The sequence below is a fragment of the Ooceraea biroi genome, chromosome 8 (assembly GCF_003672135.1).
Source record: "Ooceraea biroi isolate clonal line C1 chromosome 8, Obir_v5.4, whole genome shotgun sequence".
Classification (NCBI taxonomy): domain Eukaryota; kingdom Metazoa; phylum Arthropoda; class Insecta; order Hymenoptera; family Formicidae; genus Ooceraea; species Ooceraea biroi.
In genome coordinates this window covers 7,070,372-7,098,133 of record NC_039513.1, presented here as the reverse complement: position 1 = coordinate 7,098,133, position 27,762 = coordinate 7,070,372, and the positions used below count along the sequence as shown (strand labels likewise).

General features: G+C 44.1%; 3 protein-coding genes and 1 long non-coding RNA gene across 7 annotated transcripts in view; 2 read left to right on the top strand and 2 right to left on the bottom strand.

The window, feature by feature from the left end:
• Positions 1-3,546: 3,546 nt before the first annotated feature.
• Positions 3,547-17,230, bottom strand: LOC105287848 (ubiquitin carboxyl-terminal hydrolase 3). Of its 2 annotated transcripts, none has more exons than XM_011353671.3 (7): positions 15,917-17,230; positions 14,992-15,442; positions 8,183-8,330; positions 7,118-7,925; positions 6,677-6,922; positions 6,067-6,260; positions 3,547-5,743 (listed from the first exon to the last, which is right to left on the bottom strand). In XM_011353671.3, the coding sequence occupies exons 2-7, from the start codon at positions 15,086-15,088 to the stop codon at positions 5,581-5,583; spliced, it is 1,656 nt and encodes a 551-aa protein (XP_011351973.1). In that variant the 5' UTR covers positions 15,089-15,442; positions 15,917-17,230; the 3' UTR covers positions 3,547-5,580. The 2 variants fall into 2 exon arrangements, with proteins under 2 accessions (XP_011351973.1, XP_026827524.1); XM_026971723.1 differs by having other exon boundaries at positions 5,581-5,743; positions 16,945-17,230.
• LOC109611559 lies at positions 10,196-12,527 on the top strand. The gene is made up of 2 exons (XR_002193981.2): positions 10,196-12,275; positions 12,443-12,527. It is a non-coding gene; the product is annotated as an uncharacterized LOC109611559 (long non-coding RNA).
• Positions 17,231-17,377: 147 nt separating the features above from the next.
• LOC105287849 (40S ribosomal protein S17) lies at positions 17,378-18,881 on the bottom strand. The gene is made up of 3 exons (XM_011353672.3): positions 18,784-18,881; positions 18,348-18,499; positions 17,378-17,676 (listed from the first exon to the last, which is right to left on the bottom strand). The coding sequence occupies exons 1-3, from the start codon at positions 18,784-18,786 to the stop codon at positions 17,439-17,441; spliced, it is 393 nt and encodes a 130-aa protein (XP_011351974.1). The 5' UTR covers positions 18,787-18,881; the 3' UTR covers positions 17,378-17,438.
• A 1,161-nt stretch (positions 18,882-20,042) lies between these two features.
• Positions 20,043-27,762, top strand: part of LOC105287853 (furin-like protease 2) — a 279,497-nt gene continuing 271,777 nt past the window's right edge. Inside the window, exon 1 of one of the 3 annotated variants that reach the window (XM_011353679.3) lies at positions 20,043-21,034. The gene's annotated coding sequence lies outside the window, so the exon portion shown is untranslated. The remainder of the gene's footprint in view (positions 21,035-27,762) is intronic. The other 2 variants (XM_011353680.3, XM_011353681.3) reach the window with 2 other exon arrangements.

Sequence of the window (27,762 nt, the reverse complement as noted above, 5' to 3'; positions counted from 1 at the left end):
TCCTGGCATATCGCAGCGAAATACGAATGTGATGAAAAAGAAGAGACATCACAAAACACATTAAGCTTTTCCGCAAGAAGTCTTATCTCAGAATCAGCAGAACTCGTAACAAGTGCTTATAACGAACAAATAAATCGAAATCTGTTGAACAATTATGATAAATTCAAACAAGGCAAAGGACAATTTGAAGATGAGCATAATGAGCAGGAAGAAGAAGGAAGCTACTGTACCATTGTGCCAAAAATACGTCACGATGAGCTCAAAGATCGATGCAGTTTTAACCATTCGACAGGTCAGCCTAACGTTGAAGCTAACTTTTCAGAAACTGACGGCAAGCATGTTTTCGATGCCGCAAAGTGGGATCAAATGACAAATTTCTACACGAACGAAACTGTCGGCAAACCAGATTTAATAGAAAGAGCCAGAACCGGCGTTACAGAAGACGCTTTATCGTCTGAAATTTCAGAACCGTTTGGAAGTGAAGATCATAGCCGATCGTCCTATGCGACAAAAATGTGCTTAAAGAAGGATGTATTTTCAAATAGGAGATCTCAAAATGATACCGATGTGTCAGAAAAATATGATCAGGAAATTATAACGGTGACTGATGTTCCTGCGCTTGCATTAAATTCACAGGATATTTCGTATTCGACATCAGCAGGCAGTCGCGAGTGTCCGGCAATGCGACCTCTGGACCCCCATGCACTGATCAAAGCTTTATCAGACGTATCTCTGAAACAAGAAAGACAGGATCCTTCAGCTGCTTCAAGGAAACGTGATGATCTTTATCGGCTAGATAATGATACGAACGCTGCATCGAGTGGAGTTCCGGATTTCCCCGTGAAAGGAGAAACATGGCGCGTACCGAGATCCTCGACCTCGGGGTCGCCTAAAAGACCGCTAATGCGTGTTCCTTCCAGGATACCCATCAGGATCTGTAGTAGCAAGAATATATCGGTTACTAATATTAATAAATTTTCAGGATCTTATAAAAATTCGGAGATTTTGAGAAGGGTCGCAAATAATGAAGAACAATTTATCGATGAAGATAATGTTCAGAATAAAGTAAGCAAGAATATTGTTCATCAACGATCGGTGACGGATTCGTCGTATCCCAAAATCTGCAAACAATATACTTTACAGAAACCGAGGGACGAGAGTACTGAAGTAGCGATTGTTGAAGCGCATTCGAGCAGATTTTCATCGGACGATGGAGTCGCAAAATACGGAGTTAACGACTACAAAACTGGAAGCTTAATTTCCTCGAATCAGCAGAGTCCTCGGACTCCGTTCGGAAATGAGATGTACGATAAGATGGAACGTTTGTCTAATAGCAGATTTAATGAAAATTGCCCAGCTGCATTTTTCAATGAGACGAGTTATTTGAGTAATCAAGATTACGCAAAGATCGACGACGACGTGCGATCCAAATCCGATCGTAGCACCTCACGGAAAAGTATGGAGACTGTAGACATCACTAGTGCTACCGGGTCATCATATTTGCCAAAATATAAGCACGATTTGATTCCAAAGAACGAATCGTCGAGAAACGTGGAGGAAAACGCCACTTGGAGAACAGAAGACGAATGCGCGTCGATCAATAACGAAGAGGAGCCCGAAAATCTGAAAAATAAAGACTATTATGATTCATACAGCAATAAAACGGAAGGGATGTATCTGCAAACAAAAGAGCACTTTGAATCAGAAATCGGAGAAATATACGATTGGCCTCCAGCCAAAAGTCAACTTCCTCAGATAGATCTCTCGTTAAAGATTGAGAGAATCGTTAGAAAGCAGTCGCGAGTCAACAATGACCCCAATTTTGATAATGACGAGCAAACTCTTCATCATAATCTGGAACTCACGAAGGTATCGGAAGCGGAGAATCTCACATCTCAGATGCGCAGAACGCAGGAGCTCTGCAGCTTGGCCACGAAGATGTCTTCGTCGATGCTGAACTTGAATTACGAGCCAAAGAAGAAGAAGAAGAAGAGCCAAGAGCGTCTGCCCTTTACAATTTCGGAAGTGTCAGGAGCACTATCAGCCGAGCACGTGGACACGAGCGATTATCAGTTGTCTGATAAACACTTCCGTAGCAAAATGGACGATCTGCTGCTGCAGGAAAAGACTGTGCATCGGTTGAAGGCGCATCCCAGTATAACGAGACTGGCCTCGTCGGGTTTGGAAGATACCGTAGAGGAGATCTTATGTTGCGTTGCGCAGGAGCAGCAGGAGAATGAGTCGTCCTCGAAGTCGAGAATGAGAGCACTCCTGCGAATATTTTCTTCAAAGCTAAGGAAAAGCTCGAAGCAGCGGAATGACAATCGAACCGCTGAATCGACCAAGATCATCTACGAAAATCGTGCCTGCCAAGTGGATTCCAAAACGAACAGTTGCTCATCAGATGATTCATCGGCAGAAGAAGCTCGTAGGCTGAGCCTCGAATCCTCCAATAATCGTTGGATTGATCATTCATCGATGCTCGTTTCTGATAGGAACATCTTGAAGAAGACAGAAAGTCTTGAAGTGATTACTCAGGAACATTCCCGCAGGAAATACGATCGAGACAATTTGTGGGTTCAAGATATCAAGGATTCTTTGTTCAGTGAGGATAAAGATGATAAAATGACCCGAGAGAAAGGTGAAGAAGACGATTCAAACAGAAATCCAAAGGATCAATACTCAATTTTCCTCGCGAAGGATTTCCAGTCCGATAAGTTATCGAGATCAAATAACGATCATAATTCTCGAAAGGGAGAGCAGGCCGACGTGCCGACTTCCAGTCATCTGATACCTGCAGATGGAAAAGATAAGGGGGACGTTGGTCAGAAGGCTTCGCCGAATGTCGTTCCCGAGGCTGAAGAAATAGAGGAGGATCTGACTGGCTGCCTCTGTCTGAGATTGTGTCGTTTACTTACTCCGTCCGGATATCGATTGTCAGTAAGGGAGCAAACTTCCTCTTCAAGAGTGAAAAAATCCAGTTTCCCGCTGCGGAAAAGAAAGAAATGACTCTTCAACGATTCCAAGCAGAAGTATTCAGGAGTATCGACAACTGATACTTTTACTCGGCCGGTGAGTGAAATGGCACGAGTACTGAAGACAAATATCGAGATATAAAGGAAGCATCAGATGGCAATAATTCTCCATTGTCGAAAAAGTATCAACCATCGATACCCACAGGTGTTTTTACCCGTTCGTGCGATGCAGAAAAATCATTGCAACTTTTAGATAGTAACATTTGATATTTTATCAAAATAGTGTACATATAGCATTAGCTGCAATTACAATGTAACAATTCGAACCATCAACAATTTTTGTGTAATTAGCACCTTACGTGTAACTTCCTCGGAACAGTCCACGGAAAATATTGAGCTTGAAATCTACCAATTACATTTGCGATCGATAGAAAAATTACATATCGATAGTATGAGCAATAACTGATATTCTAAATAAGTAGAGAGCGTGCAGGGAATTAGAAATACTCGAAAATATTTAGGATGATCACGAGGATCGGAGAGCTTCGGTAGTACGTAATCGAAGCACATCGTCGATTCACATGTTCCTCTTTTATTTATTCGCCGTTCGTACATATTTCACTTGTTTCTCAATAATAATTGTTGCAGCACGCAGTTACTTCCGTACCGTCGTGTTCATACTTGAGTACGAGTCTTTGCCGAAGATGCGCAATTATCGCCTTATAATAAAACGTTTCTTCGCTACGCATTAACTTATTATCATTATTATCGTTATCGTTATAGAAAAAATAAGTCTTTAAATAATCACATAAGAGTCGTCGAGAGCCTTTCGTGGAGGAGAGAATATGGGCGGGGGGAAAAAGGGGGAGGAGGGGGAGGGAGTAGGATCAGAGCACGTGTGTGGTGTGTACACTCATGCATACCGCGTATGTATAAACGCGCACGTGTATAAACGCGTACGTTAAGTGTAATATGAATGCATACGTGTGTGTACGTGTATGTGTGTGTGTGCGCGCGTGCATGCGTGTGCGCGTGCGTGAGGTATAAATGGTACATACGACGAAGGGACAGAGGGGTTGGCCGGATAAGATACAGATCGGGCGGAGGGCGGAGGGGACAATGGGGTGGCTGTGTGGTTCGAGAAGTAACGTTGTTTGGCCCTTAAACGGTACTTGCTTTCTCCCAGCTCCCTCGAAACAACAATGCACGCGGGCGCGCACGCTAAGTCTAGAAAAAGATCTATCTACCGAGAAGACCAGTCGTTTTCGCGTTTTCGGACTACACACGAGGAACGCGATTACACGTTATTCCATTATCGGGGAGGGCTATAATCGATCCGATCAGGGGGAGAGGGGGAGGGAGGGAGGGAGGAATGGGGGGGCGGGTAATGGGGGAGTGCAGGGCGGTCGACGGCCGCCGAGTAAGAGCGTAAAGTAAGAAAATCGACGCTAAAGGCAACGCGTTTCCGCGATCCACCTCGAGCGCTCTCATCTCTCTTCCTCTCTCTCTCTCTCTCTCTCTCTTTCTATTCTCCTGTCTATCTACCTTCCTTCCTCTCCCTACTTCTTTTCACCGTTACCAAGAATGGAAGGGAAGCTTCGCCCGCCGGCACACGTTTCGCATACAATCGCGCGCCTCCACGTACTCGTGCGACCGCATACGTGCTACGTACATTGACACGATACGCATGCGTGCTCGACGTCAATCAGACACCGCGACGTTCCGTCGCCTACCCGTCCGCATCGCCTACCTTCGAGCAAGCGACTTATCGGGCGTGACGCGGGGCTCGAGCACGTGAAACTTGAGAACCAAAAAAAAAAATAACGAGAACGCATTCTCCATCGAGATTGATGATTCCAATTGGAAAATTGAACAAAAAAAATACGCTGACGTGACAATCGTCCCTTTGACGAAAGATACGGTTTAAACGAAAGAAAATTGAGACCGTCTTCGAGCAGCAGCAGAACGGAGACTGCATCTTCGATGTATAATGTAAAAAAAGAAGATTGTGAAAATAATCTGCGACGGCATACATACATACATACATACATACATACATACATACATACACACACACACACGCGCGCGCGCTCACAGGGCGTGCTAGTCAATCTGGTTTTGCAAACGCAATTCCAAGGTAATTCCAGAGAGCCGCGCGAGTTGAATTACTTACTGAAGCACGAGGAGAAACGCGTTCGAGCAGTTATACGTACGACGCAATTATATCTGCCGTGGCCGTGGTTATCCTAATCGCTCGTCTCAAAGGTCGTTGGCGCGAGAACTCGTCGAAGAGTGAGATAGCGTACACGAATTACGCTTCCAACGAGATTGTACGATTTGGCAACAATGAGCAATCATAAATATATGCGATAAGCGGACGAATTTTCATCTTCCGATCTTCGAGGCGCTCGAGGTGCACGATCCGGCGATCTCTTGCTCCTTCCGCCTCTATTCTTCCGCTGGTCCGCTCGCTTTGGGTTCCTCAGCGAGGGACGTCCGTTCAGTTCTCTTTCGTTCGCTCCACATCGTCGTCGTCCTCTTCATCGTCGTCGCCGTCGTCAAGGCTCGCACCGCCGGGACGGGGCTTCTTGTCGGGGATACGGCGTCACAAGGGGGGTGGAATGGAAAATTCCCTCCGCACGTAGAACAAAATGTAAGGCTTACATTTAGCAACTGCGTCGGCGGTCGCCGGTCGTACGGAGCTATCGTTAAAATGGAACCACTGACCGTCATGTACAGCGAAGGCAGTGTAATGTCCAGTACCAGCGCTGCAATGCAAATACAAACGGTTACAATGTAAATCCTCCCCTGCACCTCTGCATTTTTTTATATTTCTTTGTTAAGGTCTAATTAGCTGGTAACTAAATAATAATTAGCTAATAAATTTTGTTCCCCGAAAATACTTTTCCAAGCAAAAACCTCGATAATGATGATGTTTAATGTAAAAGGCTCGTACGAATGTAGGTGTAAAAATAGGTGATAATGCCGCATTATCTTATCGCGTGATGGTGTTACTACTATTAGATTTCAATACAGCTTTCCTCGTCGGGCAATCTCTCTTTAATGAGAAATGTTGTTGCGGAAAGCGTACCCGGAACCATGGTGCACGATTACAGCAGCCAAGTCATAAAGATGACTATTCTGAGCGCCCAATCTCGTCCCGGTCACGCCGCGCACCGTGAACGCGGACATGTCGAGAGATTCCATTGGAAAATCCACCTGCGTGTCCACCTTCGAGCGATAGGAATTGCACCACCTAAATCTTTTAATGTGAAGGCACAACACCTGGAAAAAAATAAATACGACGTCAGCATCGATTAGCCTGTTCTACGTCAGCCCTATTTCTCTAATCGATCAGTCCTCTTTTCGGGTCACATTTGTTCGTGCAAGTTATAGCAATTGAAACACGCACGTTCGCGAACGCGAACGCCATCGTTTAGCGAAATTGGGACGCCGTCAAAAAATCGATACGGTTGTTAAAGAAGGCGACATAAATATAAAGTCGAATATCGAAAACGAAGAGCGCAGAGTTTCAAGGTTTTACACCTTAAAAAAGATAGTCAAAAGGATTACAAGGGTGTTGATCGAAATATTAAAACTGTGAAAAATAATATTTTAACTTGATGCTTACTTATTTTAGAATTTTTCAACTTTTGAATAAAATTTCGAATGTCCTCGAGGAAGACGTGTATGGTACTCACGTTAGGCAGCCTGTGTATCCAGAACCTCTTAGTGGACCTCTGCTTGCCCATGCAGTTGTCGCAAAAGTAGAGCTCGCTGTCAGCCAGCTCCTCGACCTTGAAGAATCTCGTCAGACTGTAAGTCAGACTACACACCTCCTCCTGCTCTTTCGTTCTGCTCCTCTGGAGTCTGTCCGGTATGTCGAGCGAGAGATCCTGGAAAGGCTCGTGCGTCTTCGAGTCCGTACGACAGTTCATGCAGTGGACCTGCGCGAGGAAACGCGATCCATAATTCGTCCGCGCTTCTCCCAAGAAGAAAAACGAAGAAGAACATGACTTTGGCAAACGACAGCAATCTCTCGAGAGCGCAGAGATTCCCCTCTGCCCGGGAGGCCGCAAGGAAGCTCGTTCCGCGCGCAATCGAGGCACTCTGTTTCATAGGGTCGGGCTCGGTCAACTTACCACGCTAAGTAGAGTGCCCCCAAATACGGCAGTGACGATGCTCTGTTTGCCGCGCAGTCCTAGCGGCTCGTGTCCCAACCTGGGTAACAGCTGCAACAGTTCGGTATGCAGCCGGTCGAGCATGTAGGTGAGAAACTCGTGGGCGTCCTGCTGCTGGTAGCCCCGAAATCTCGGCACGACCTTCCAGATAGCCAGGAACAGGCACTCGGGCGATATGGCTTGGCCGTTGGAGCCGCCGAGACTCAGACCGAGCAGCACCTTCCGGAGTTCCTCGGCGAGTAAAGCGTCGCTCATGGACATCTCCTTGGCGCGACCTGGAGTGACGATGCGGCCGCGGTGTGTCGGCGGCCCCGTCGACTCGTCGAACGCAATGCCCTCGAGGCACGGCATCTGCGTGAGGTACTCGCAAAAGTGGCTGATGTTGTTGAACGACTGCAGCACCACGTTCATGAAGCAGGTGTTACCGAGGTTCCTCAGGCCGACGACCTTCTTCTCTTTGGTACTCTTGGAGCTGCGGCGCTTGGCCGTCGGCCGATTGTCCGCGCTGCTGGCGTCCAGCGAGTGTAGCCTCTTGCGCGCCGTTCTTGGCCGTAGGTTCCTCACGACTACCTCTGCCTTCCATAACGCGTCGGGGTCGTCGTTGTCGTGGCCGCCGCTGTCGTGCGTCCTCGACGACGGCGTCGTGGATGGCGACGTGCTCCAGCTCTCGTCGTTCTCCTTGTGCTCATCTTTGCGGAACGTGACGCGGCGTATCTTCTCGATCTGCCCACTCGTGGTGTCGTTCACCACGTACTCGTCGCAGGTGTAACTGCAAGAGAAGCAAGACGATTTAGCGTTTCCGCGCTAACGAACCGATATGACATCCGTGAGCTGACACATCTCGACTTTTTTTTTGTATTAATAAAGGATCTTGAATTACTGGACTTCCCTCAATTTATTTTGCACTTGGTCGGTAAGACACCTCGCAGCATCGAGAGTTCAGCTCTCAGAGATTATATCGGTTTCGAGGAAAGGATACGCGCAAACGATCAGCATGCGGAGACGGTGAAAGCGGAGGAAACTCACCAGAATACTGCCAGGCTCTCACAGTCTATGCACACGCAGTGCTGAGTATTAGTCTCGTAGTGCTGCAACGCGTGTCCCGCCACGTATCGTCCGCAGTGCACGGCCCCGCAGTGCAGGCAGAGCCAGGGACTCTTCTCGGTGCCGCACACTATGCACGATAATAACATGAAACGTGAATGACAATTGCAAAACAAGCTTGACTCGTGTGTCATCGACGTGAAACAGAGGAATCAGGCATGTCGCGTTTGGGCAATTAATTTATGGCTCTTTATAAAAAAAATATATTGAATGTACATCATGTCAAATTAATTAATTAATGGATTCAGACATTTTATTCATGCATCTTGAAAAGTACACCTCATATTTATACTTCTCGCATGCTTTCCTAAAGATAGATGAAAGAAAGTTGATAGATTATAGAATGTTAATGGGGAACGTAAGTAGAAATATAGGCAGAGTTACAATACTTCATCTAATATTAATGTATGTGTATGTCGGTTGATAGCAACGGCTTCTGAGTATTCTACGAAGGATTGGGACATGCGGGGAAGGTATTAATAGTAATCGTCATATGCAGCACTTTGGACGTCAGCGACGTCAATTTATGTTCACATCTTTAATGTGGCTAACTGTGGCTCGTCATCACGATTACGCGACAAACTCAATCTTCGTATCAATAAAATCTATGTGACAAGGGTAAGTTTAGTTTCAAAAAACTGGTGCTTTATGGTGATGCATACGCAAATTTACATTAGAAATTTCCAGTGAATATTCCGTCGGGATAATTTTCGATAATCTGGTATCGTCCAATCAACAACCATCCAGTCGCAGGTGTAATATATCTGGTGGTTGCGAAATTGCGAGTCGGCACCGCCGTATCGTTTCGGCTCGTCTCAGCTTACGTAATTCTCGAGAGCGCGCGTAAAAGCGGGGTGCGGTGGCGAGTGGGGGTTCGACACACCCCCTTCGCAGTCGATCGATCGCGAAATGTCTCGGAATTCCATCGGGCTTCGGATTCCCAGCGTTTCGTGGTTTTTTTTTTTCTCTTTAATCACTTTAATCGGAATCTTCTTCGGGAAATTAATCGGAAACGCCGAAAAGAGAGGAACGACGAAAACATGAATCGTTGAATTTTTATATAAATTTAATATTTATATGCAATATAATTAAACGCAATGGCACACGCAAAAAGATAAAAATAAATAAATTCCGAAAATGGTTTTTTAAAAGAAAAATTATCATAAGATTAGAGATTAGGAATCATCTCCATATGTGGATGGCTCAAATCATTTGCCCCGTAGTATCGGCAGGCGTAAATCAGCCACTGTTTTATATTATAATATGCAAAGCATATGCTGATGGATTCAAATTCGCATCGAAATCCGGTGTATCCTCTCTCTTTCTCTCTTGCACGAGTCTCGAGACGGACGATTATTCAGCATTCGCGAGCAGCAGCGTAATCTTATACAGCGTAGAGCGGGAGAAGGGGACACTCTCCTACAGTGGAGATCAAAAAGCGCGAACACGTGAAAAATGAAACAGCTATACCGAAAGTCCGGGTACAGAAATCCGATCTGGTCGAAAGTCGTTTCCATCTGGAATCGTGTTCGTTTTCAGTGTCGATAGAAGAAGCTTTAGAATACAACAGTGCTCTATTGGTACGTTTTAATCAGTGACCAATTGCTAAACCTTGATGAAAGATAGGATATAACTTTGTTGCGTAGACACACGTGTTTCGAAGACTGATGGAGATCATCATTAATCTATAAATATAATTCGATATTATCTTTCGATTGAAAGACATCAATCAATCTTATATTCGCATTAAATATAATAATATAAGTGCAAATATCGATAGTTTCGAATAAAACATAAATGCTAATAAAATTAAAATGTGCTAATAAATTTTGAAATATCTATTGCACAATAACAGTATACATAAATAATAAATTTAAATTATTTTCTCCATTTTGTAAATTTATATTTGTAAATTTTCACTCTCTCTCTCTCTTTGTGTGTGTATGTACGTACATGTAGAGAAATAATAATTATCTCTACAAAGAGGCAAATAAATAACAAAAATTACTTTATTGAATCGCGAGTGCCGAGTAATCTAAATAATTAATATCGTCTGAAAGTTGGGATTCCAAGATTTCTCATTCAAGTATCAAGAAAGAATATTTAGCACTATCAGTGTTGATGTCTGCTAGAAAATAAATCGCTGTTATAGAAACAACACGGGCAACGCAGAATATCACCGGCACAGCGGTGAATGTTCAATGCGTTGTCGCCTCGCTGATAACGAACGGAGTAACAAGACGTGTTATCGGCCGAAAAATGCATACACTTCTACACTGGTTTCATACGTGACATTATTCGTACAGCATATTCGTTCATTCATTCAATGTCGGTCTGCTCAATGGAATGATCTAGTAGATCCTCACGCACGCGGATGTTCCTCGTGGATCATGCGAGTAACAGTTGTCGCGAGCATGATGTTTATTGTGTTATAACGTCATCGAATAAGAGACAAGCGATTTTCAAAGTGATGATTGTGAAAGTCGTTAAAATTTGTAAAATGCCTTTTATAATACTTTTATTATATTTATTGTATTATTTTATTTTAATATATAAATTTCTAAAAGAATTTTGCCGTAAGAAGCTGTTATCAATATCGTCTAACATTTGTTTTTGAAGAAATTAAGCCTTTATTATAAAAAGATAATAAACATGTGAATCTTCGAAATATTCGCCATTTTTAATGCTTTTCTCCATCTATCGGGCAACTGATAAATCCCATCTTGAACAAAGAAAGTAAATAAAGATTCAATTTCTTCAAAAATTAATTTGCACACCTAATATATAACATATTTGTTCATATATGCTACTCGATACTTCATACATTACTATTCGATATTACCTAATAGGTATAATAATATCGCTAATGTTTATGATAAAAAAAACTGGCTGTCAATGCCAAAGATACCCGATACCGAGGGCAAAGTATCCCCGCAGCGAGCTATCCGATTAGCAACGACGGTGCGATTATCGATTTTGCAACGTCGTGTAGCTGAAGGCAGACGGTCTGCACCAGCATCATCGTCATCATCAGCAGTAGCAGCAGCAGCGTAGGAAAAAGTGGCGACGGAAGAGGGACGGCAGCGCGAGGGTCCTTTTATAGTACGTAAGGGGCAATACTTTTTTTTCTTTTTCCCTCTCCTGGTCGACGCGGAACGCACGCGGTGGCCATCATTGCGGCGCGATTCCGCCGAGGCATTTAAATCGATCCGCCGCCGGATACGTCGCGATTCGCCGAGCGTGAACCGCTCTCTCGCTCGGTATCTTGCGATGCTGATCGCACGACGACACATCCTGGTGCGACTAGAGATGGTGCCATGAGAAAAAGCTTTGAAAAAGGCCCGGATATAGTAACGTTCGGTCGCGATGAAAGGCGAGGAATCGTTCTTCAAATTTAATATTAAACTACTTTTTGAAACTTGACTGTGAAACTTCCTTCAATCCGACATTATTGCATTATTATCGGGAGTAGCCTCATAATATCTGAAGAGTGTACAATGTTTTTGACCGAGAAGTGATATAATTTTCTACGTATATAAATTATCATGGTCAAGTTCCTGATGGCCTTTGTATTTATATTTTGTTAAAAAAAAAACATCTAGATACTTGTATTTGCCAGAGTGCACATAGAGTCGATACTGCACGCGAGATGAGGATTGCTAAAAAATATTCCATCGAGTGGTACCGAGTGGTACCGACGATTATGAGACACACACAGTGACAAGAGTAATCTCTTTGAGACTTTAAGTATTAATTGAATACTTTTTTTCAGGAAGATGTCTACCGATAAATTTTGATATCTGTGTCGATGGCCATTCTTAGCAGATGGTCGTGACGACGAATCGCCGAAAACGGCGCGGCCTATCGCTGATAGCACCGTGTTGAGTAATCAAACGTTTGCGGGGGGAAAAGTGCGTGTTCGCCAGGATTCTGACTCATCGTCAGTGACGTATCAATCTCTTACACGACACTGCGCGACGATTAGTCATGCACGTACATGTGTGTTGTTCCTTGTGTGCGTTGTTTATTGTATTTGTATTTTATATCCAGTTTATTGTCGTAGAAATGTTACACTATCACATTTAAGTTATTTAGAACGACGCGAGAGCTCTCTAACAACGAACAACTACGCTATTCATCGTGCAAATGCAACACAATGGACAAGTACGTTTTCTTTTTCAGTTAATGTGGCGCGGAGAAAAAAAACGTCATCGATATGAATAAGATGAATGTGTGCGAATAATATTGCTGCCAATATGCAACCGGACATTTGAGCGTCAAGACGTTTCCACTCTTTCTCTCCTTTTCTCTATTTCCCTCATTAATTGATAGATAACGTCATTCTCATTCAAGTAGGATAAACTCGATTCTCATTTATGCACAATATCGGCTCTATAATATTTACGGTGTTTTACGTGCGTTCATGTTTATCAATACAAAAATTTTCCAGGATTTTCACTCATGTTGGAAGTCACTAAGAAATATTATAGTTTCGACTGCTGCTGTTTCACTCGAGAGGCATCGACTCACATAGGATATCAGGTACAAAAGACCTATCACCGAACGAAATTAGCTAGGCCCCGGGCGGAGCCGCGATCGTACGTTTGCCACTTCAATTGCGCCGATCTATGGGGGTTTCGAGACAGAGGAGGTGGGAGACAAGCGGTGGGCGCGTAAGGGGAGAAAAAACACGCACGTTTCGGATAAATATAGTCTCGAGGTCGCGCGCAAAGAGAAAGGAAAGAGCCCGGCGTCAAGTGCGAGGAGGATTGCACCAGGATTCGGGGAAGAACCGGGCCCTCCTCTCTTTCGTCAGTCGCGGCCGTCGCCGATTTCACGGCCTCCGAGGGCTGCTCTCGCATCTCTCGCGAACGATCGTCGTCGTTCTGCTCCCCTCTCCCCCTCTCCTCTCCCGTGCCATTACTCTGCCCCCCCCCCCGTCGCGTCGTGCATTGTCTCGTAAACGCCGCCACTTTAACACAACTGTGCAGCGGTCAGCGATAACGCTTATCCGTTGCTCCGAGTCCTGTAATCTGTCCGTAACGACTGTTTGCAACGACAGCGTGCATTAATGCGTTTGGAGCGAGGCTTTGAAGAGCCGTTCGTACCACGAGGTAGCCGAAGCGCTAATGACGGTCTCCCCGCTCTCTACCACTGCGGAAAGATCTAGGAGAGACGGACAGTCGGCTGAAGCCCTCTCGGGTAACTTTGACCAACGCTTATGGCAACGACCCGGTGTCTCTATAGTGCATCCCGCGCTATAATGACCGTTGTCCGCGTATCTTTAAATCGATACCTCGAAGCGAGCACGACCAATGTCACTGTCTGGCTCGAAGGACGAGGGGTCCTATATCCGCGCACATGCGGACCCCAGTGAATCCCTTTTTATTCCCCGTGGCACATGAATCGTGCCGCATCGATCGCTCGAGCATCGAGGTTTCTGCGCGAACGGTTCTACGATATTTTTCGCGTATTTGCCTCGCTCTTTCTCCGGCCCCGCGATCTGCGCTCCTCGAACGGGTGGAATTCTCAGCAGAGGAGGAAGACAGCGAAGCCTGGAAAGAGAGCGACGGGGCGAACCGTTAGTCCGCGAGTTCTAATGACGGAGGCTCTTGGGGCCAGCTGATTAGTGCCGTCTGGTATTGATTTTCCAATGACGGCCGCGCGCCGCATACTGAGAACTCCCAGCAGGACGACGACGCACACGCGCATACAACCACCACCACCACCGCCACTGCCACCGCCACCGCCACCACCACACCGGCAGCAGCAGTACCACCACCACTATTATCATCACCACCACCACCAGCCATGCCGCCGGCGTGTTCTCGCGCGCGGAACGAGCCATGGGATCACGAATACGCTGTGCGAGAACGAGCGAGTGCACATACACACATACACACACACACCGACGTACGCCTACAAATTCACGTTGTACCACTCGCTCGCTGGTGTCTCACAGAGAAAGAAACACAGAGAACGAACGAACGAACGAGTGAGCGAGGGAGAACGAGAGAGAAAAAGGGAAAGAGTACGTATGTGTGTGTACGTGCAGTCATCGTGCGATGAGTTCGATCCGCGATACGTCGCTCGTTCGTTGCTTCGTGTGTCAAAGAGAGCCAACCGGGACGGTAGCGAGCGACGATGGTTGTTGCTGTTCACGAGGAGGACGCACGGGGCGACGTCCCTGCGCTTTTCCCGAGGGAAAACAGCGGCGACCCGCTCGCTCTCGTCTCGGCTACGACGGCTCAAGGCCGCGAGAGGAACGGCCGGGGCCTGGGTCACGAGGGACAGAGACGGGGAACGTCGTAGACAAGAAGCATGCTACGGGAGAGACGGAGAAAGGAACAGAGAGAGAGCTGCCGCCGAGATGTATGTGTGTGCGTATACGTGTCGCGCGCGCGCGCTTCGGAGGTGCGTGAGCGCTCGTGTACATGCGAAAGGAAGAGGAGAGTAAAACGGAACGAGAGAGAGAGAGAGAGAGAGAGAGGGGAGACAGGGCCGAGAGAAAGAAAGAAAAGCGAAAGAGAAGCGATTGCGAGGAGAGACTTGGATTTCCGAGAGATGAGCCGGTCTCCTTTTACCCGTCTATCCATTCATCTCTCTTTCTCTCTTCCTGTCTCTCTCTCTCTGACAACGCGGCAACGCTTCGTCCTCCGGACGCTCTTGTGCTCGAGCCGATTTAACATGGGCAAAAGATTCTTTCGCGGCGCTTTGTATAGAATCCCTACCTGCGCAGACGAACGGCAAGTCCTTCGCGGCACAGCCCGTTCCTTCTACGTCGTCATCGCCGAGCCGCACACTTTGAGCAAGGTGCGGGCACTCCATGGTTTCGCCAGCCACGCTTTTCCACAGGCCCCTCGTGGCCGCCTCGTCGCCGTTGTCGAGCACGAACGTTCACGAGGCAATTCCTCTTTCTCTTTTTCCACGGGACGGTGAACGAGGATCCAACCACGGGGGAACAACGGCAGGGACGACAGGGGGGGGGTAAAGGGGAGAGGAGAATAGAGGGGAGAGGTGGGGTAGGTACTCGCGATAAAGGGCGAGGAATCGGAGTACGCCGACGGGATGGTGTCGGCAATGGGACGAGCGTACAAAAAGCGGGGTACACACTGCGGTGCCCCGTGATATTCGTCACATAGCGCGGTGTTTGCGAGGTAACAGCACACTCTCACACGTCGCCTTTAACGGGAAAGAAAAAAAAAACGTAAAAAGTAAGCAAAACCAACGAGAGAGAGAGAGAGAGAGAAAAAGAGAGAGAGTATCGTTTCCGTTGCGCACTGTACGACGTACTGAGCAGTAGCGCGCAACGCGAGATTAAACGAATGAACAAACGAAGGAACGAACGAATGAACGAACGGTCGAACCAACGACGAACGAGCAAGCAAGCGAATGAACGCGAGGAGAGCGGCGGTGCGGCCGACTGTCGACCGAGCGCGACCGAGCTGCGTCGAGCTCGGTTCTGCGGTGGTCGGCCCACCTCCAGAGTCACAGACCACTAATAGTCGACTGACTCTCGCCGGTCGTGTGCGTTTTCTCCCTGTTCCCCGAGCATCCCCGGAGCACTCGACGTTCTCGCCGCCGCCGCCGCCGCCGCCGCCGCCGCTGCTGCCGCCGCCGCCGTCACTACTGTTTCCTCGTCCGTCTGCCGCTTACCGTTCGGTCTCTCTCTTTCTCCTTTTCACGCGTGTGCGAGCCGTCGCGCCCTTTCTCCCTCCGTCTTCTCTCTCTCCGCTGCCCGAACCTTACTCCGAGCGGCGAGATTGCGCTAGGTTCCCTAGCCTTGGTTCGCGCTAGGTCGCGCGCGACCTCTCGGCTCGGCCGATCAGGGCCGACTCTCGTCGAGGGCGCGGACGCTGGCTCGCGCAGGGCGACGCTTTTCGCCGCGAGCGCGAATTTATCGAGCGTCGTCGGCGTCGGCTGATGTTGCGAGACGCCACCCGCGAGCTGCCGCCGTCACCGCCGGATTCGGATCGATCGCGTAAGATCGCGGTACGACGAGACGAGCGAACGCAGCGGGCCTCTATCCTGCGCTGTACACGTATATATATATTTGCGCAACGCGCGAGTCACGACGGATGCGCTCCGCTGGACCGAACTCACGGAACACCGGCGCGCGATAGAACGCGATAGTCGCGAGAGAAAGCGGACCGCCTCGGCGATATACTGGATCATTCGGCGTCGGAAACCCGATTTTGTTTCGCGCTAACGCATATGCTGCAGGCATGCTATTCATTCCTCTTCCTTTGCATACAGGGCGTATTGTTAAAGAATTAGTTAATCGAAAAAAAAGCGAGCACCCCCCTGCGCCTCGGGACGAGATGCTACTAAAGCAGACCGGCTCTCTGGTTAAATAATCACGACTCGGGGTACCGACAAACGTTCGAGCTGCACCTGGCCGACGCAGCGCGCCAGGGATGTAGTCTCAGCCCTTCTGTCCCTCCCTTCGGTGCGGCCTTGCGCTCGACGTCGTGAGAAATATCGCCATCTGGCAAGACCAGTTCTCGTAAATAGCGAAGCGATCCTCCGTACGTTCGAGGGCCGGCGAAGCGCGATTGACACTATCGAGCGACCAGTCGCAGCTGACGAACGCGACAAAAAACGAGAAACGAAGAAACGCGAAACAGCGACGATATGATAGGCCTGACGTCGCGCACACGCGCGACGACGAGATCGTTACGTACGTCTTCCGGTGTGTGACACGATCTGCGAGTTGCAGGATCACGACGGGCTCGCACGTCGGTGATCACTCATGCGTCGCATCGACGACCGTGGCGTAACGAGAACGAGCATTCTCGCCCGAAAGACGGGCTTACGCGTGAAGCGGACGATCACTGCATGTCCCATTGAGTGCGAGGAAAATGGCGGACTGAGCGCACGCGCATCGTTGTCTCGGTCTCTTCTTTTATGAATCCGTAGATCGTATCATTTTCGGTTCTTTTCGTCAAGGTTCGATGCATCGGATTTAACGGAGTTGATGAAAGCAATATCAATCGCAATTTTGCAATATAATTTGTTGAATGAACACTCGATAGCGTGGAAAGATCGATTGTTAGGTTATCGAGACTTAACGATCGAGATTCGAAGAGACGAATATCGAGGAAAGAATCGTACATGTATGGGTGGTCCATAAGTTTATTGAAAAAGTCCGAGACCATTATTTTGTATTTTTTAATTTTTATGAACGTCTGCTAAACTGCGGGACAGGTTGTGTCAGTTGGAGTCCCGTGATGTTGGTGAACTCCAGCATCTTCAACATTTCCTTAGTCTCGGGATCGACCTCGATTATATCATGCTCCAGCGCGGAGACCTCGGGAACATAGTTGTCTCTGCGTTCCCTCTCTTCCTCCTGCAGCTTGATGGAGATTCCACGGACCTGGCTGTGCCTGAGTCTCTTCATCAGGTGAGTAATGAATCTATTGGTAAAAAAATAATTATTATAAATATAACGTAAGGTACAATGAAAATCATATTATTGAGAGTTTATTTAAATTGAAGATAAAGGAACAAAAATAGTGTGATTAATACAATCGCACAGATTATCGAAGGTGCACAAGTCACACAAAAATATGCATAAAATGTAAAAAGTTGCGCAGTTATTATTGCAGTATTTCCCTTAATTTAATTTATTTAGTCAAATTAAAGTTCAGAGTTAACCCATTAACCGAGGGTGACGAGTTAACTCGTCATTGTAAAATGCTTCTTCAGTGTGCAAAGTTAACTCGTCACGGATAATTGAAGGGAGGGAGGTTTAAACTTGATGAATCATTTGTTTCTTATTGTCGCCTTTTTATAGCTTCAAATATTTTTTTACTTGCATTCATTCCTATCGAAAAAGATGCTGCAATTGCTGTTTATTTTCTTAGCAATTGAAAGCGTAAACATAGTTCGCATATACTTTCCGTAGCAAGTGCAGAGTGCGCTTTCGGTGATTTTTATAAATTTTATAAACAAACTCCCTGATTAATGGGTTAAGAATTTCATTCATTTCAAGAATGATGACTATCAGAGTACATCATTGGTCAATTAGGAAAATACAATAAATTGAGACTCGGAGACTCGAGATGAAATATTTTGTAACACTTACCCGGCAATCTTGTTGCGCAAGGATTTGCTGGGGATGATGGCGATTTCCTCACATATCCTTTTGTTTGTGTGAAAATCCAGCGTGAGGCGTGGGTAGTACTTTTCGATGATGAGCTTCGCGGCCTTTTTGACCGTCTTCGTCCTAACGCGACTCTATAAATAGAGAGAAAATGTTAGGTGTCTGATGCACTATCGTACACGATCGCAGTTTGCATTAATAAATTAAATGTGTGGATCGTATCGCCAAAAGTCAAACACATAACCTAGACTCAAGGTTAGGTTATCACAGTGACTTTTAGGCGTAATATAGGTTAATATTCGCACTCCCGGGCTAAATAAATGATCCGTAAAACGAGTGCACGTTAATTTGCGATTAACTACTGCGGATTGTTACAATTTTTACGGATTAAAATTGATATTTTATAATGCATACGCACCATATTTGCTTATGTACCGAGAAGTCAATGAGCCAAAGAGAAAAGACTCACGAATGGCGACCTGGCGATACTATCGACGATGTGCGGCGGAGTCGCGAACTAACTTCAACTGCGTAAAATATCGTGATCAGATAAAGAAGCAAAAAATGTTTTTTGAAATTTATTTGAAAATGTATGAATGATTTTAAATTTTGGGTTGTAATATATTTGTCCCATTTCTTTATGTTTTTAACTAATATATTAATTTTTTTAATAATTAATATATACTACAATCTATATTTTAAAAACAATAAAAAAATGGGGTGAATATGTTACAACCCAGTACATAAACGTATTTCCTCAATACCATGTTACTAGTCTTTCTGTTTGTTTTGTGCTGCGAAATATCAGAAGAACACTACTCGCGCGGTAAATATACACTCATGGTTCGGAGTTTCATTCAGCGATGGCGTATCGGTGGCCAATTCTGCCACAGCGAAAGAGCTAAGCAAAGCATTTGTTATTTTACAATTTATAGTTTTAGAAATAAATAATTTCTAGTAAAATAACAGCTAGATGATTATTATACATATAGGGTTCATTAGGCTCACATAATAATCACTAAATAGTATTTTATCGATATCCTATGCGTCAGTATCAACGATAGATGAAGTGAACGCATAAATGAACAAATAAAATGCGTTTTTATGAAACTTTTAGTACCATAAAATATTCCAAATTTTTTATATGTTTTTAATTTACTTTTGGATATAAAGTTAATAAAAATTAATAACGTTCCGTTTATAAAATTTATGCAAATTCCATAAAATAACTTGAAATACAAATTTCATAAAAAAGACGTTATTCCTTTTTTTTAACTTTAGTCGTATCCAGAAATTAAATATATGAAGCAAACATTGATTTCATGTTAAATAATTTATTTCATATAAACAATTTGATTGTAACACTACTACATGCAGAAATTAATGTTTTATTCATGTTGATTTAAAATATATGTTATCGACATCTAATGCAGTAGAATTCAGAATAGACGATGGGGAGAAAATATTAAATATTTAGTTATTTTAATTTGACGTGTAACGCAAAACTTTTGTTTGATGATATCGTTAGTATTTTATTTAGTAAGGAGTTTATTTTATATTATTAAAAAGATATTAATTGAAAACATTTCTGCCTTGCCAAAGTTACGTCTTATATAGCGGATGACGACACCGAGAATGCGTGCGCACGCAATGCACAGCGATGTTCAGTGCAGTTCAGTGCGCGAGACTTTAGATTTGCGTTTTAAGTTCGTTGTTCCTCCCGTTTGCGCACACTAACGCCTACTTTTGTCCTCGGCAATTGAAACATGAAACGATACGTGCGCTCGATCTCCACGTGCACGATTCTCAAGTTCGTAAACGCGTCAGGGGGCTCGGAAATCGGAAATAACCGATGATAAAATGCGCGGAGTAGTGCGGTGGTTAGGAGCGGAGAGTGTTGGTGGCAGCAGCGCCACGCGAAGTTAGGCACAGAGGGGTGGTTACTCCGAGAAGGCGCGCGCGCACTCCGATAGACGGAGCGAGACGGCGGCGGTGCGCGCCGCGATTCAGATCGAGTGCGACGAGGATCGCGAGTGGGTCGCGGAGTTGCGCGAGCGGGATCGAGAGTGGCCGAGACGTGGCGGGAGCGAGAGGTCCTGGTGCGCGAGCGAGAGCGAGAGGGTAGGGCGCGCGCGAGCGTAGCGGCGAGGAAGAGGTAGGCGGTGAGTTTGTTTATCGCCTTGGTGAACGGCGAGAGCAGTCAGTGCGCGGTGCTACGCTCGATGCGTTACACCTAGTGGTGACGGTACGGAACGCGGGCGCGTTCGGGGTAGCTGCTGTCGGACGGGAAATTCGGTCGCGTTTTTCTCTCTTTCCCTCTCTCTGTCTCTCTTTCTCTCTCTCTCTCTCTCTCTTCCTCTCTCTTTTTCTCCTTCCCCGTACGGACGAACAGCGCGAGTGCCGTTCCCTCTCATCGGTTCTCTACGCACGTGCGACGCAATTTGATCGTCTTCCCGACGTCAGGAGGGGCAGTTGGTTGGGTAATCGTGCCGGAAGGACATGTCGTGGTGCACTGCCAAGAGATAGTAAAGGCTTTTTCCGCATTATCGTGCGTCGATCTGGTGACATTCGCGCGTCCCCGAGAGATTCGTCAGCGGTCTTTCTCTGCTTTCCCACTCGCACGAAAAATCTGTCATCGGCTACGTGGAAACGAGCATTCGCTGCATCGGGTAAGTTCCTCTTACAGCACTTTTTATGCATGAAATCGCATGCGGTGCATATCGAGGTCACCGGACGTCACCTTTGACGTGACGTTAGCTGCTATCCGCTGACGCGATAAACCTCCGCTCCGTCACTCGCAGTACTTCACTCCGTTCTCCATTCATCTCACGCATTTAAAATACCGTCGTCGATATATTTATATCGCCATTATTAATTTCGATGTTGAAAATATAACCTTGCGCTCGGTCGAAAACTTGACCCACATTACGAAGCCGCTTCCTGTCGGCATGTATTCCCACGCAGGGTCAAGCGATCTGCGATCGCAGATGCAAATTTGCCCCCAAAAACAAATTTTGAATTAACATTTGAAAGTAGATTTAATTATAATGCCAAATGAATGAATTTAGGCGTGAAAAATGAGAAAATGATGCGTGAGAACACACACGCGTGTAGAGGTTAGATTTCCTGTCGCGTATTTCGGGACCATTGCTTCTATACGACGTGTCACCATCAGTCAACACCCTCTCACGCTTGTGGCGGCCTTCCGTCAGCTGACATCCAGTGTGTCCCGACTGTTCCGCCAATGACTTTCTCCTCGGTACGAGCATTCGTCCTTCGCCGATTTCTTGCCGTGAGAGTCGAGTGCTGTAAAATAGACTCCCGTTCGACTCGAGCGAACGTTTTTAATTGGTAATTGCGTTTATTCGGGATTTCTCCGCCGAAAGGTCGCGTGCTCCTCTTTCGCTTTCATCGAAAATTGAGGTCGCCCTTGACCGCTGATCGAATCTGTCTCTGTTAACGCCATTTCTGGCAAAATTCGCGTTCGTAACAGCGGGATCATTGTGCTCCAATGTTAGATTTGGTAAAATCTCTTCTAAAATCTTTGTTTTGTTAGTGAGAAAATGAATATATCTTTTCATTGTTAAACTTACATTTGTGTGAACTTGTTGAATTATTACTTAGATATCTGTTTTATCTATTACGTCGGAATAATTATACGAATTTATCGATATATTTCTTAATGTTCTTTTTGATATTTAAGTTAAATGGGTCCTTCCAGTTTTTGCATGTTTTTATGGTTAAATGGAAGAATCATTTATTGCGCGCTATACGTGAAAGATTTGCTCGCGTGCGATAATAATCCATATAGTTATGTACATAAATTAAGATTTGACCGCGATGAATACAACATAGTATATATAATATATAGAAAATTATATAAAATGTTTCATGGCGATCGGTCACAGAATTTCCAACAAATTAAGTAACTCGAATTCATTCAACCAAAATAAATGCTTTATGAATATAAAGAATCGTCACGTTGGCAATACAGGAACTATTATTACATGTATGACAATTATTCGTAGAATAATCATATTACAGCAACAAAATTTTCGTGAGAAACGTTTGGAGATTGTTGTATGAGTTTCAATGATCGCTCGATTTTTTATGATAAATGCCGGAAATGTAAGTACAACAATCCGTTAGTCGAGCAGGGACGACGAAGTCAGGTCGCTGAAAAATTGTCATCGATGCTGTATGCATGAAACGTCGCGTGCGAGAAATATCACGCGCAGCGCGAGTCGAGTTGCTGTCTCCGCGCGACGTGTCGCGAAATATGCGGGCATTAGAGAAGCCGGCAAGCGCGAGCGCCCTTCTTTTCTCGCGTTTCTCAAGTCCATTTTACGCGATTCGCGAGAAAATTCACTGTGTATTATTAATCTGAGCGACATTATCCTAGAGAGAGAGAGATTTTACAGTCTTTTTTTTATGCTGAACAGTACAGGTCTTTTGGAATCTGCATTATTACATATCCGGATTGTACTTTTTGAGATTATGGCTCCATAGACAGTTGTTCAGTTTTATAAGGAATTTGTGCAATTTCGAACGTAGTTTTTGCTTGACAGGATACAGTCATTTATTCGTGACAAATCCAATTTCGAATGGATCGTGTGAAAGGAGGCTTTCTACTTCACTTCGTGTCGTCGTCGTTATTGTCATAAAGCCAGCCGCGCAAGCGAATTTGCAGCTTCGCTTTAATTCTGTCTTCTTAATTCGTACAGCGCGAGCTACCTTAACGTAACGCCGTAACGTCACTCGTAATACTGCGTAATTATGGCACAAGATGGAGTGCATTCTTGAGATCCAAGTCGTCGTCCATGATGCACGCTCCGTTTCTGCCGTCTTGATGCAACCGGCTTGTCACTTTCTTCTCTCTTATCTTCCTTTCCCTTGCAAGTTCTGGAAATCGAAACTTCGGTGGAAAATTACATCCGCGTGGGCGTCACGTATGAGCCACCTTGTTTTGCATCTAATGCGCTGAACAGTGGCGAGAAAGTTTTCATTTTATAGCATTTAATAGCAGAATAGAAAGTCTAGGTCTAATAGGATTAATCGACGTGAATGATAGATCCGTAAGCAAAGAAGCACATTTTTCTTGGAACTTACAAGTTGATTGAATTCGAAATCATCTGTTCTAAAAATAAAGATAGAGCGCAGTGATGATTCAAGGTGGGTTTTTCCGGTACGCTTGATTGCGATGACCGTTTCAATTATTATTATTCAGTACGATTGCTTCTAACTTCAACGCGCAAAGATTGTACTTTCACGCTCTTTACTTACGCTTACGCGCGCACGATTAAACGATTATTACCCCTGTGGTGACAGGCGAGAATGATGCGTATAAATACTCTATTCCGCGATTTCCGCGTATCGAATCGACATAAAGCAGCCTCGGAGCGGCGCAGAAAGGAAGAGGAAACGATCAATACACGATGCAATATTGTGACTGGCGATAATCCTCGAAACTTCGAATAAATGTCTGCTTGCAATTTTCCGTAAAAGCGTTATATGCGGTCTACCTCAATTTTTTGATATCTGCTATATGTAAAAATGTATTGAATGGAAATAAAATATATATTAAAATATTCATAAAAAAAGTTTTAATACGTAAAATATAAAATATGTGGTAGACCGTATGACACTTTTATCAAATTTTTATTCTATTTTAGAAATATAATTAGATTGAATATATAATAGATAGTTAATATAAATAGAAACGATTAGATACTATTTTTTAGATTTATAATACTATTTTTATAAAATTATTTATTACATTAAAATTAGTTTAACTAAGCATTTTTTAATTAGCAGCATTTAATATTTATTTAACATCAAAGCTGAACATTTTAAATTTTTAATACGAAGAACATTTATTATATGTTATATATTAATACAAAGTTTAAAACGAATAAGTACATTTACCTTTGAATATGCCATGGCAACGCGCGAGCTTCGTTTCCTAAACAAACACCATTACAATTTAAAGAATAAAATAACTATTAATAAATACACGAAAAGACTAATGCGGACATTAACATGCACTTAAGTATGTATCTATTGATCTAGTTAAACGAACACGCGATCTTTAAACCAACATGCTCCCATCGTAATCAAGCTGCTTCACATAAAATGACATGAAAAACTGTATTTTTCACATCAGCTTGTAATTATATAGTACGTAACACATATGACAGCACGAGACCTCGTTCGCATGGAGCGGTTATCAACTCTTTAACACATGCATAATTCAGTTCAATTGTTATTTAATCAATATATATATTTGCATAATTTATGCACAGAGAATTATCGAAATTGTAACAAGGATAAACTAATAATTTTTTTTAGACCGATTTAGCTGTGACCACTGGTCTGCTTTAACGTTCCGCAAATTTAAATGCACTTCTATCTGATGATGATGGTTACCATTAATTGTCTTACGGTTGAAGCATACGTGGTGCATTCGGTTGATGCGAAGCAACGGCAACCTATTTTTAAAAGCATTTTTTTCGAAAAACGTACACAAATGCATGTCAGAAGACGTTTATTTTTACGTTGAAGCATTTTGCATCGTATGAATGCACTCGTAACGTTTTCCCATTTTTTTTCACGGACAACTCAGCCTGACTTTTGCACGATCGGGCCACGTTCCATAGGTGGTTGCGCACGTCGTTTTCGCAAAATATTTACGCATCGTAGTGCGCTTTGTCCCGCTTTCGAGACTAAAAATGGGTTGGAAATATTATGCGCATCGATCGCACTTTTATCGCGCGGACAGCCTATGCTGAAATACGTGAATCGAAAATTTTCTTCTACTTGCGTATATCGTGTAAATCATCACGCAATCGTCGATCGATAAGAAAGGCAGAACGAAATTTTGCGCGAAAAAGGAAGCAATTTATTCTGAACAAAGTCTAAAACAAAAACTATTATTCTGGAAGTGTTACGAGTAAAATTTTGATTTCGTATTTCGAACATTGAAAAAACGAACACGTTGTATATCAGAAATTTTTCGATTCCATTGTAGGTAAATGTCTGTTCATGTGCAAACGAGGATTTGATTTTCTTTTTTTTTGTGCTTGTACTGCTTGTTATGTCCAACTTTATAATATATATATCAATGATATATTTATAGGAAATAAATGTGCGCACTCTCTCGTGTGATCTACACAGCTGTCTGATTGTGACAAACAAGAAATGTAATATTAAACATAATTTATCATGAACATAATACATTTGAGTCACAATTAATTACGAAAAATATCATCTGATATCACAATATCACTGAATAGAGGCCTGACTCGCGTACGATTTATTTTCAGAGGACCGCACGTAAATCTTAATTTCTGCTGCTGAAAATGTCAATTATCTTTATTTGCAACAAGTACGTCTCAACTAAGCAGTTTATTTAAAATAATGTTTACAAGAATTCTCTTTCATAATTAAACAGTTTTTGTCTTTTAAGATACATATCCCAAAATATCCTATAATTATAATTATAAAATTATATAATTATATAATTGATAATCATTAGGATAATTTGAATAAGTAATTCCTTGAATACATCAAAATTATCTGCTTGATACAAAAAGATCATCTAAAAGCATTAAAAATAGTTATTGCAAGTATATAAAAATATGACAAATAAAAATCTGAGAATGAATATTTAACACGAAAAAGATCGAAAAAATGTAAAAATAAAGTAGCATAGAATGTATAATAATGCAATATATAATATTATACATTTTGTATACATAAATGTATTCTCTCTTAGATTCAATTATAGTTTCTCTCTTACACGTTGTTAGATTTTTTTATATTGTTTTCTACTCGACCCGCAGCATCATCGGTAATTCTGTTCGCGATGCAGACGATACATGCACGTATACACGTATAGCAATACCTTCCTCTTCCCGCGAAAGAGATGTACGCACGCACGCACATACCACGTTTGCGATGTATTGGACTTAAATATCGTACTTACTATTCGTATCGCGGTGCCAGTCTTTGTGGCCCTTATCCTATACGGGCTGTGTACGTGCAACATTGCAATCCTCCTCATTTCCGTCTTGAGAAGGGATCACGCGGAGGGGGAAGTGAGTTCAAAAAAGACAAAATCGCTTCATCCCTTTTTACCCCTTCAGCATTGTTGCCAAAGAAATCCGACTCGCGATTTTTTCTTCACAAGCGACTTGAGAATTCGTTGAAGCATTGGGAGATTACGAACGCTTAATTGCTGAGAAACGCCAGGATTCTCCGACATTGTCTGAGTTGTCCGTCTTCCGTGGAATTCGAGGATGCAAGCGAAGACGGCCTTTTCAACTCTTTGCGCTCGACGAGCGATTGTTGTAGTCCGACAATTAGGTCCAACTTCATTGAGCTTCAAAGTCATCTCAGCTATTAAGTCCAACTTCATTGGGTTTCAAAGTCATCTCAGATATCGTAAGAAGGAAAATTGCTGGAATTTTTAGATTAATTTCTTTTCGCGCATGCCGTACATAGTACTTAATACTTTGTCTCCATAGATCTGTAATATATAATACAATGCATCTATATTTTTTTGCGACACTATTTTTTCTGTGATATTTTTTATTGTTGTTGTAATATCATCTATCATCTTTTTAAGTATCAGTAATATTGCCAGTATTTACACAATGGCTTAAAGTTACGCTACACGTAGCGTGAACAATCTTGCTAGTTGCAAGAAATACTGAACGCAAGTACACGCTATACGTTACACCACGATATGCGATCTCTTTTATTTCCGGCGCAATAAGTTTCTATGGAGCCCGAGATTTCCTCGTGGTCTAAAATAAATCGCTTCTTACACTCTGTATTAATGTTTATCGTTGCGGTGTATGTAGTGCGTCACGCGTGCGCTGCCGCAACGCGCTTCCCGTCGTTTATTGTCCGTTGCGAGGTTAAACAATTCCCTGTAAATTGTTAACATCCTGTATACGTGAAATGGGGCGGTGTCACGAAAAGCATTAACAGCTGAGCAATCTTGTTTTTGGGCGAGAATTTCACGTCGGTTTCGCTGACCGTATTTTCTCGGCAAACGCAGCTGCCTTGCCTAGAAGCGCTTTATTACTGACCTGTATTCACTCGGGATTTAACTTCTGCGGGTATTAACGCGGGAGCGAGCGAGCGAGCACCCGAAGTTTCGTCAGGATGAGTTTATATTCTTCTCTGGTGATGGCCTTCCGCCGAAGTACACGCGGCCGTCGTAATTGCGGGCGATAGTGTCACGCAAGTGGTTCTTGCAATTTAAATAGCACGTGACTGAAGACGCTGTCGTGTTCCGCTTTCGCGATCGCGAATCGCGTTTTGCTCGACCGGTACTCTTCGTATTTAATAAGTAGACGCGTCCAGCGTTCCGTGTTGCGGTGTACACGCG

Bases quoted from the DNA above. Each gene is read 5' to 3' on its own strand.
- LOC105287849 (XM_011353672.3), bottom strand. The intron at 17,677-18,347 runs GTAAGTGTTACA...TTTTACCAATAG, and splicing joins TTGCGCAACAAGATTGCCGG to ATTCATTACTCACCTGATGA.
- LOC105287848 (XM_011353671.3), bottom strand. From the start codon at position 15,088: ATGGAGTGCCCGCACCTTGCTCAAAGTGTGCGGCTCGGCGATGACGAC. The intron at 7,926-8,182 runs GTGAGTTTCCTC...CTTCTCTTGCAG, and splicing joins GAGAGCCTGGCAGTATTCTG to TTACACCTGCGACGAGTACG. The intron at 6,923-7,117 runs GTAAGTTGACCG...TTCCTCGCGCAG, and splicing joins GGGGCACTCTACTTAGCGTG to GTCCACTGCATGAACTGTCG.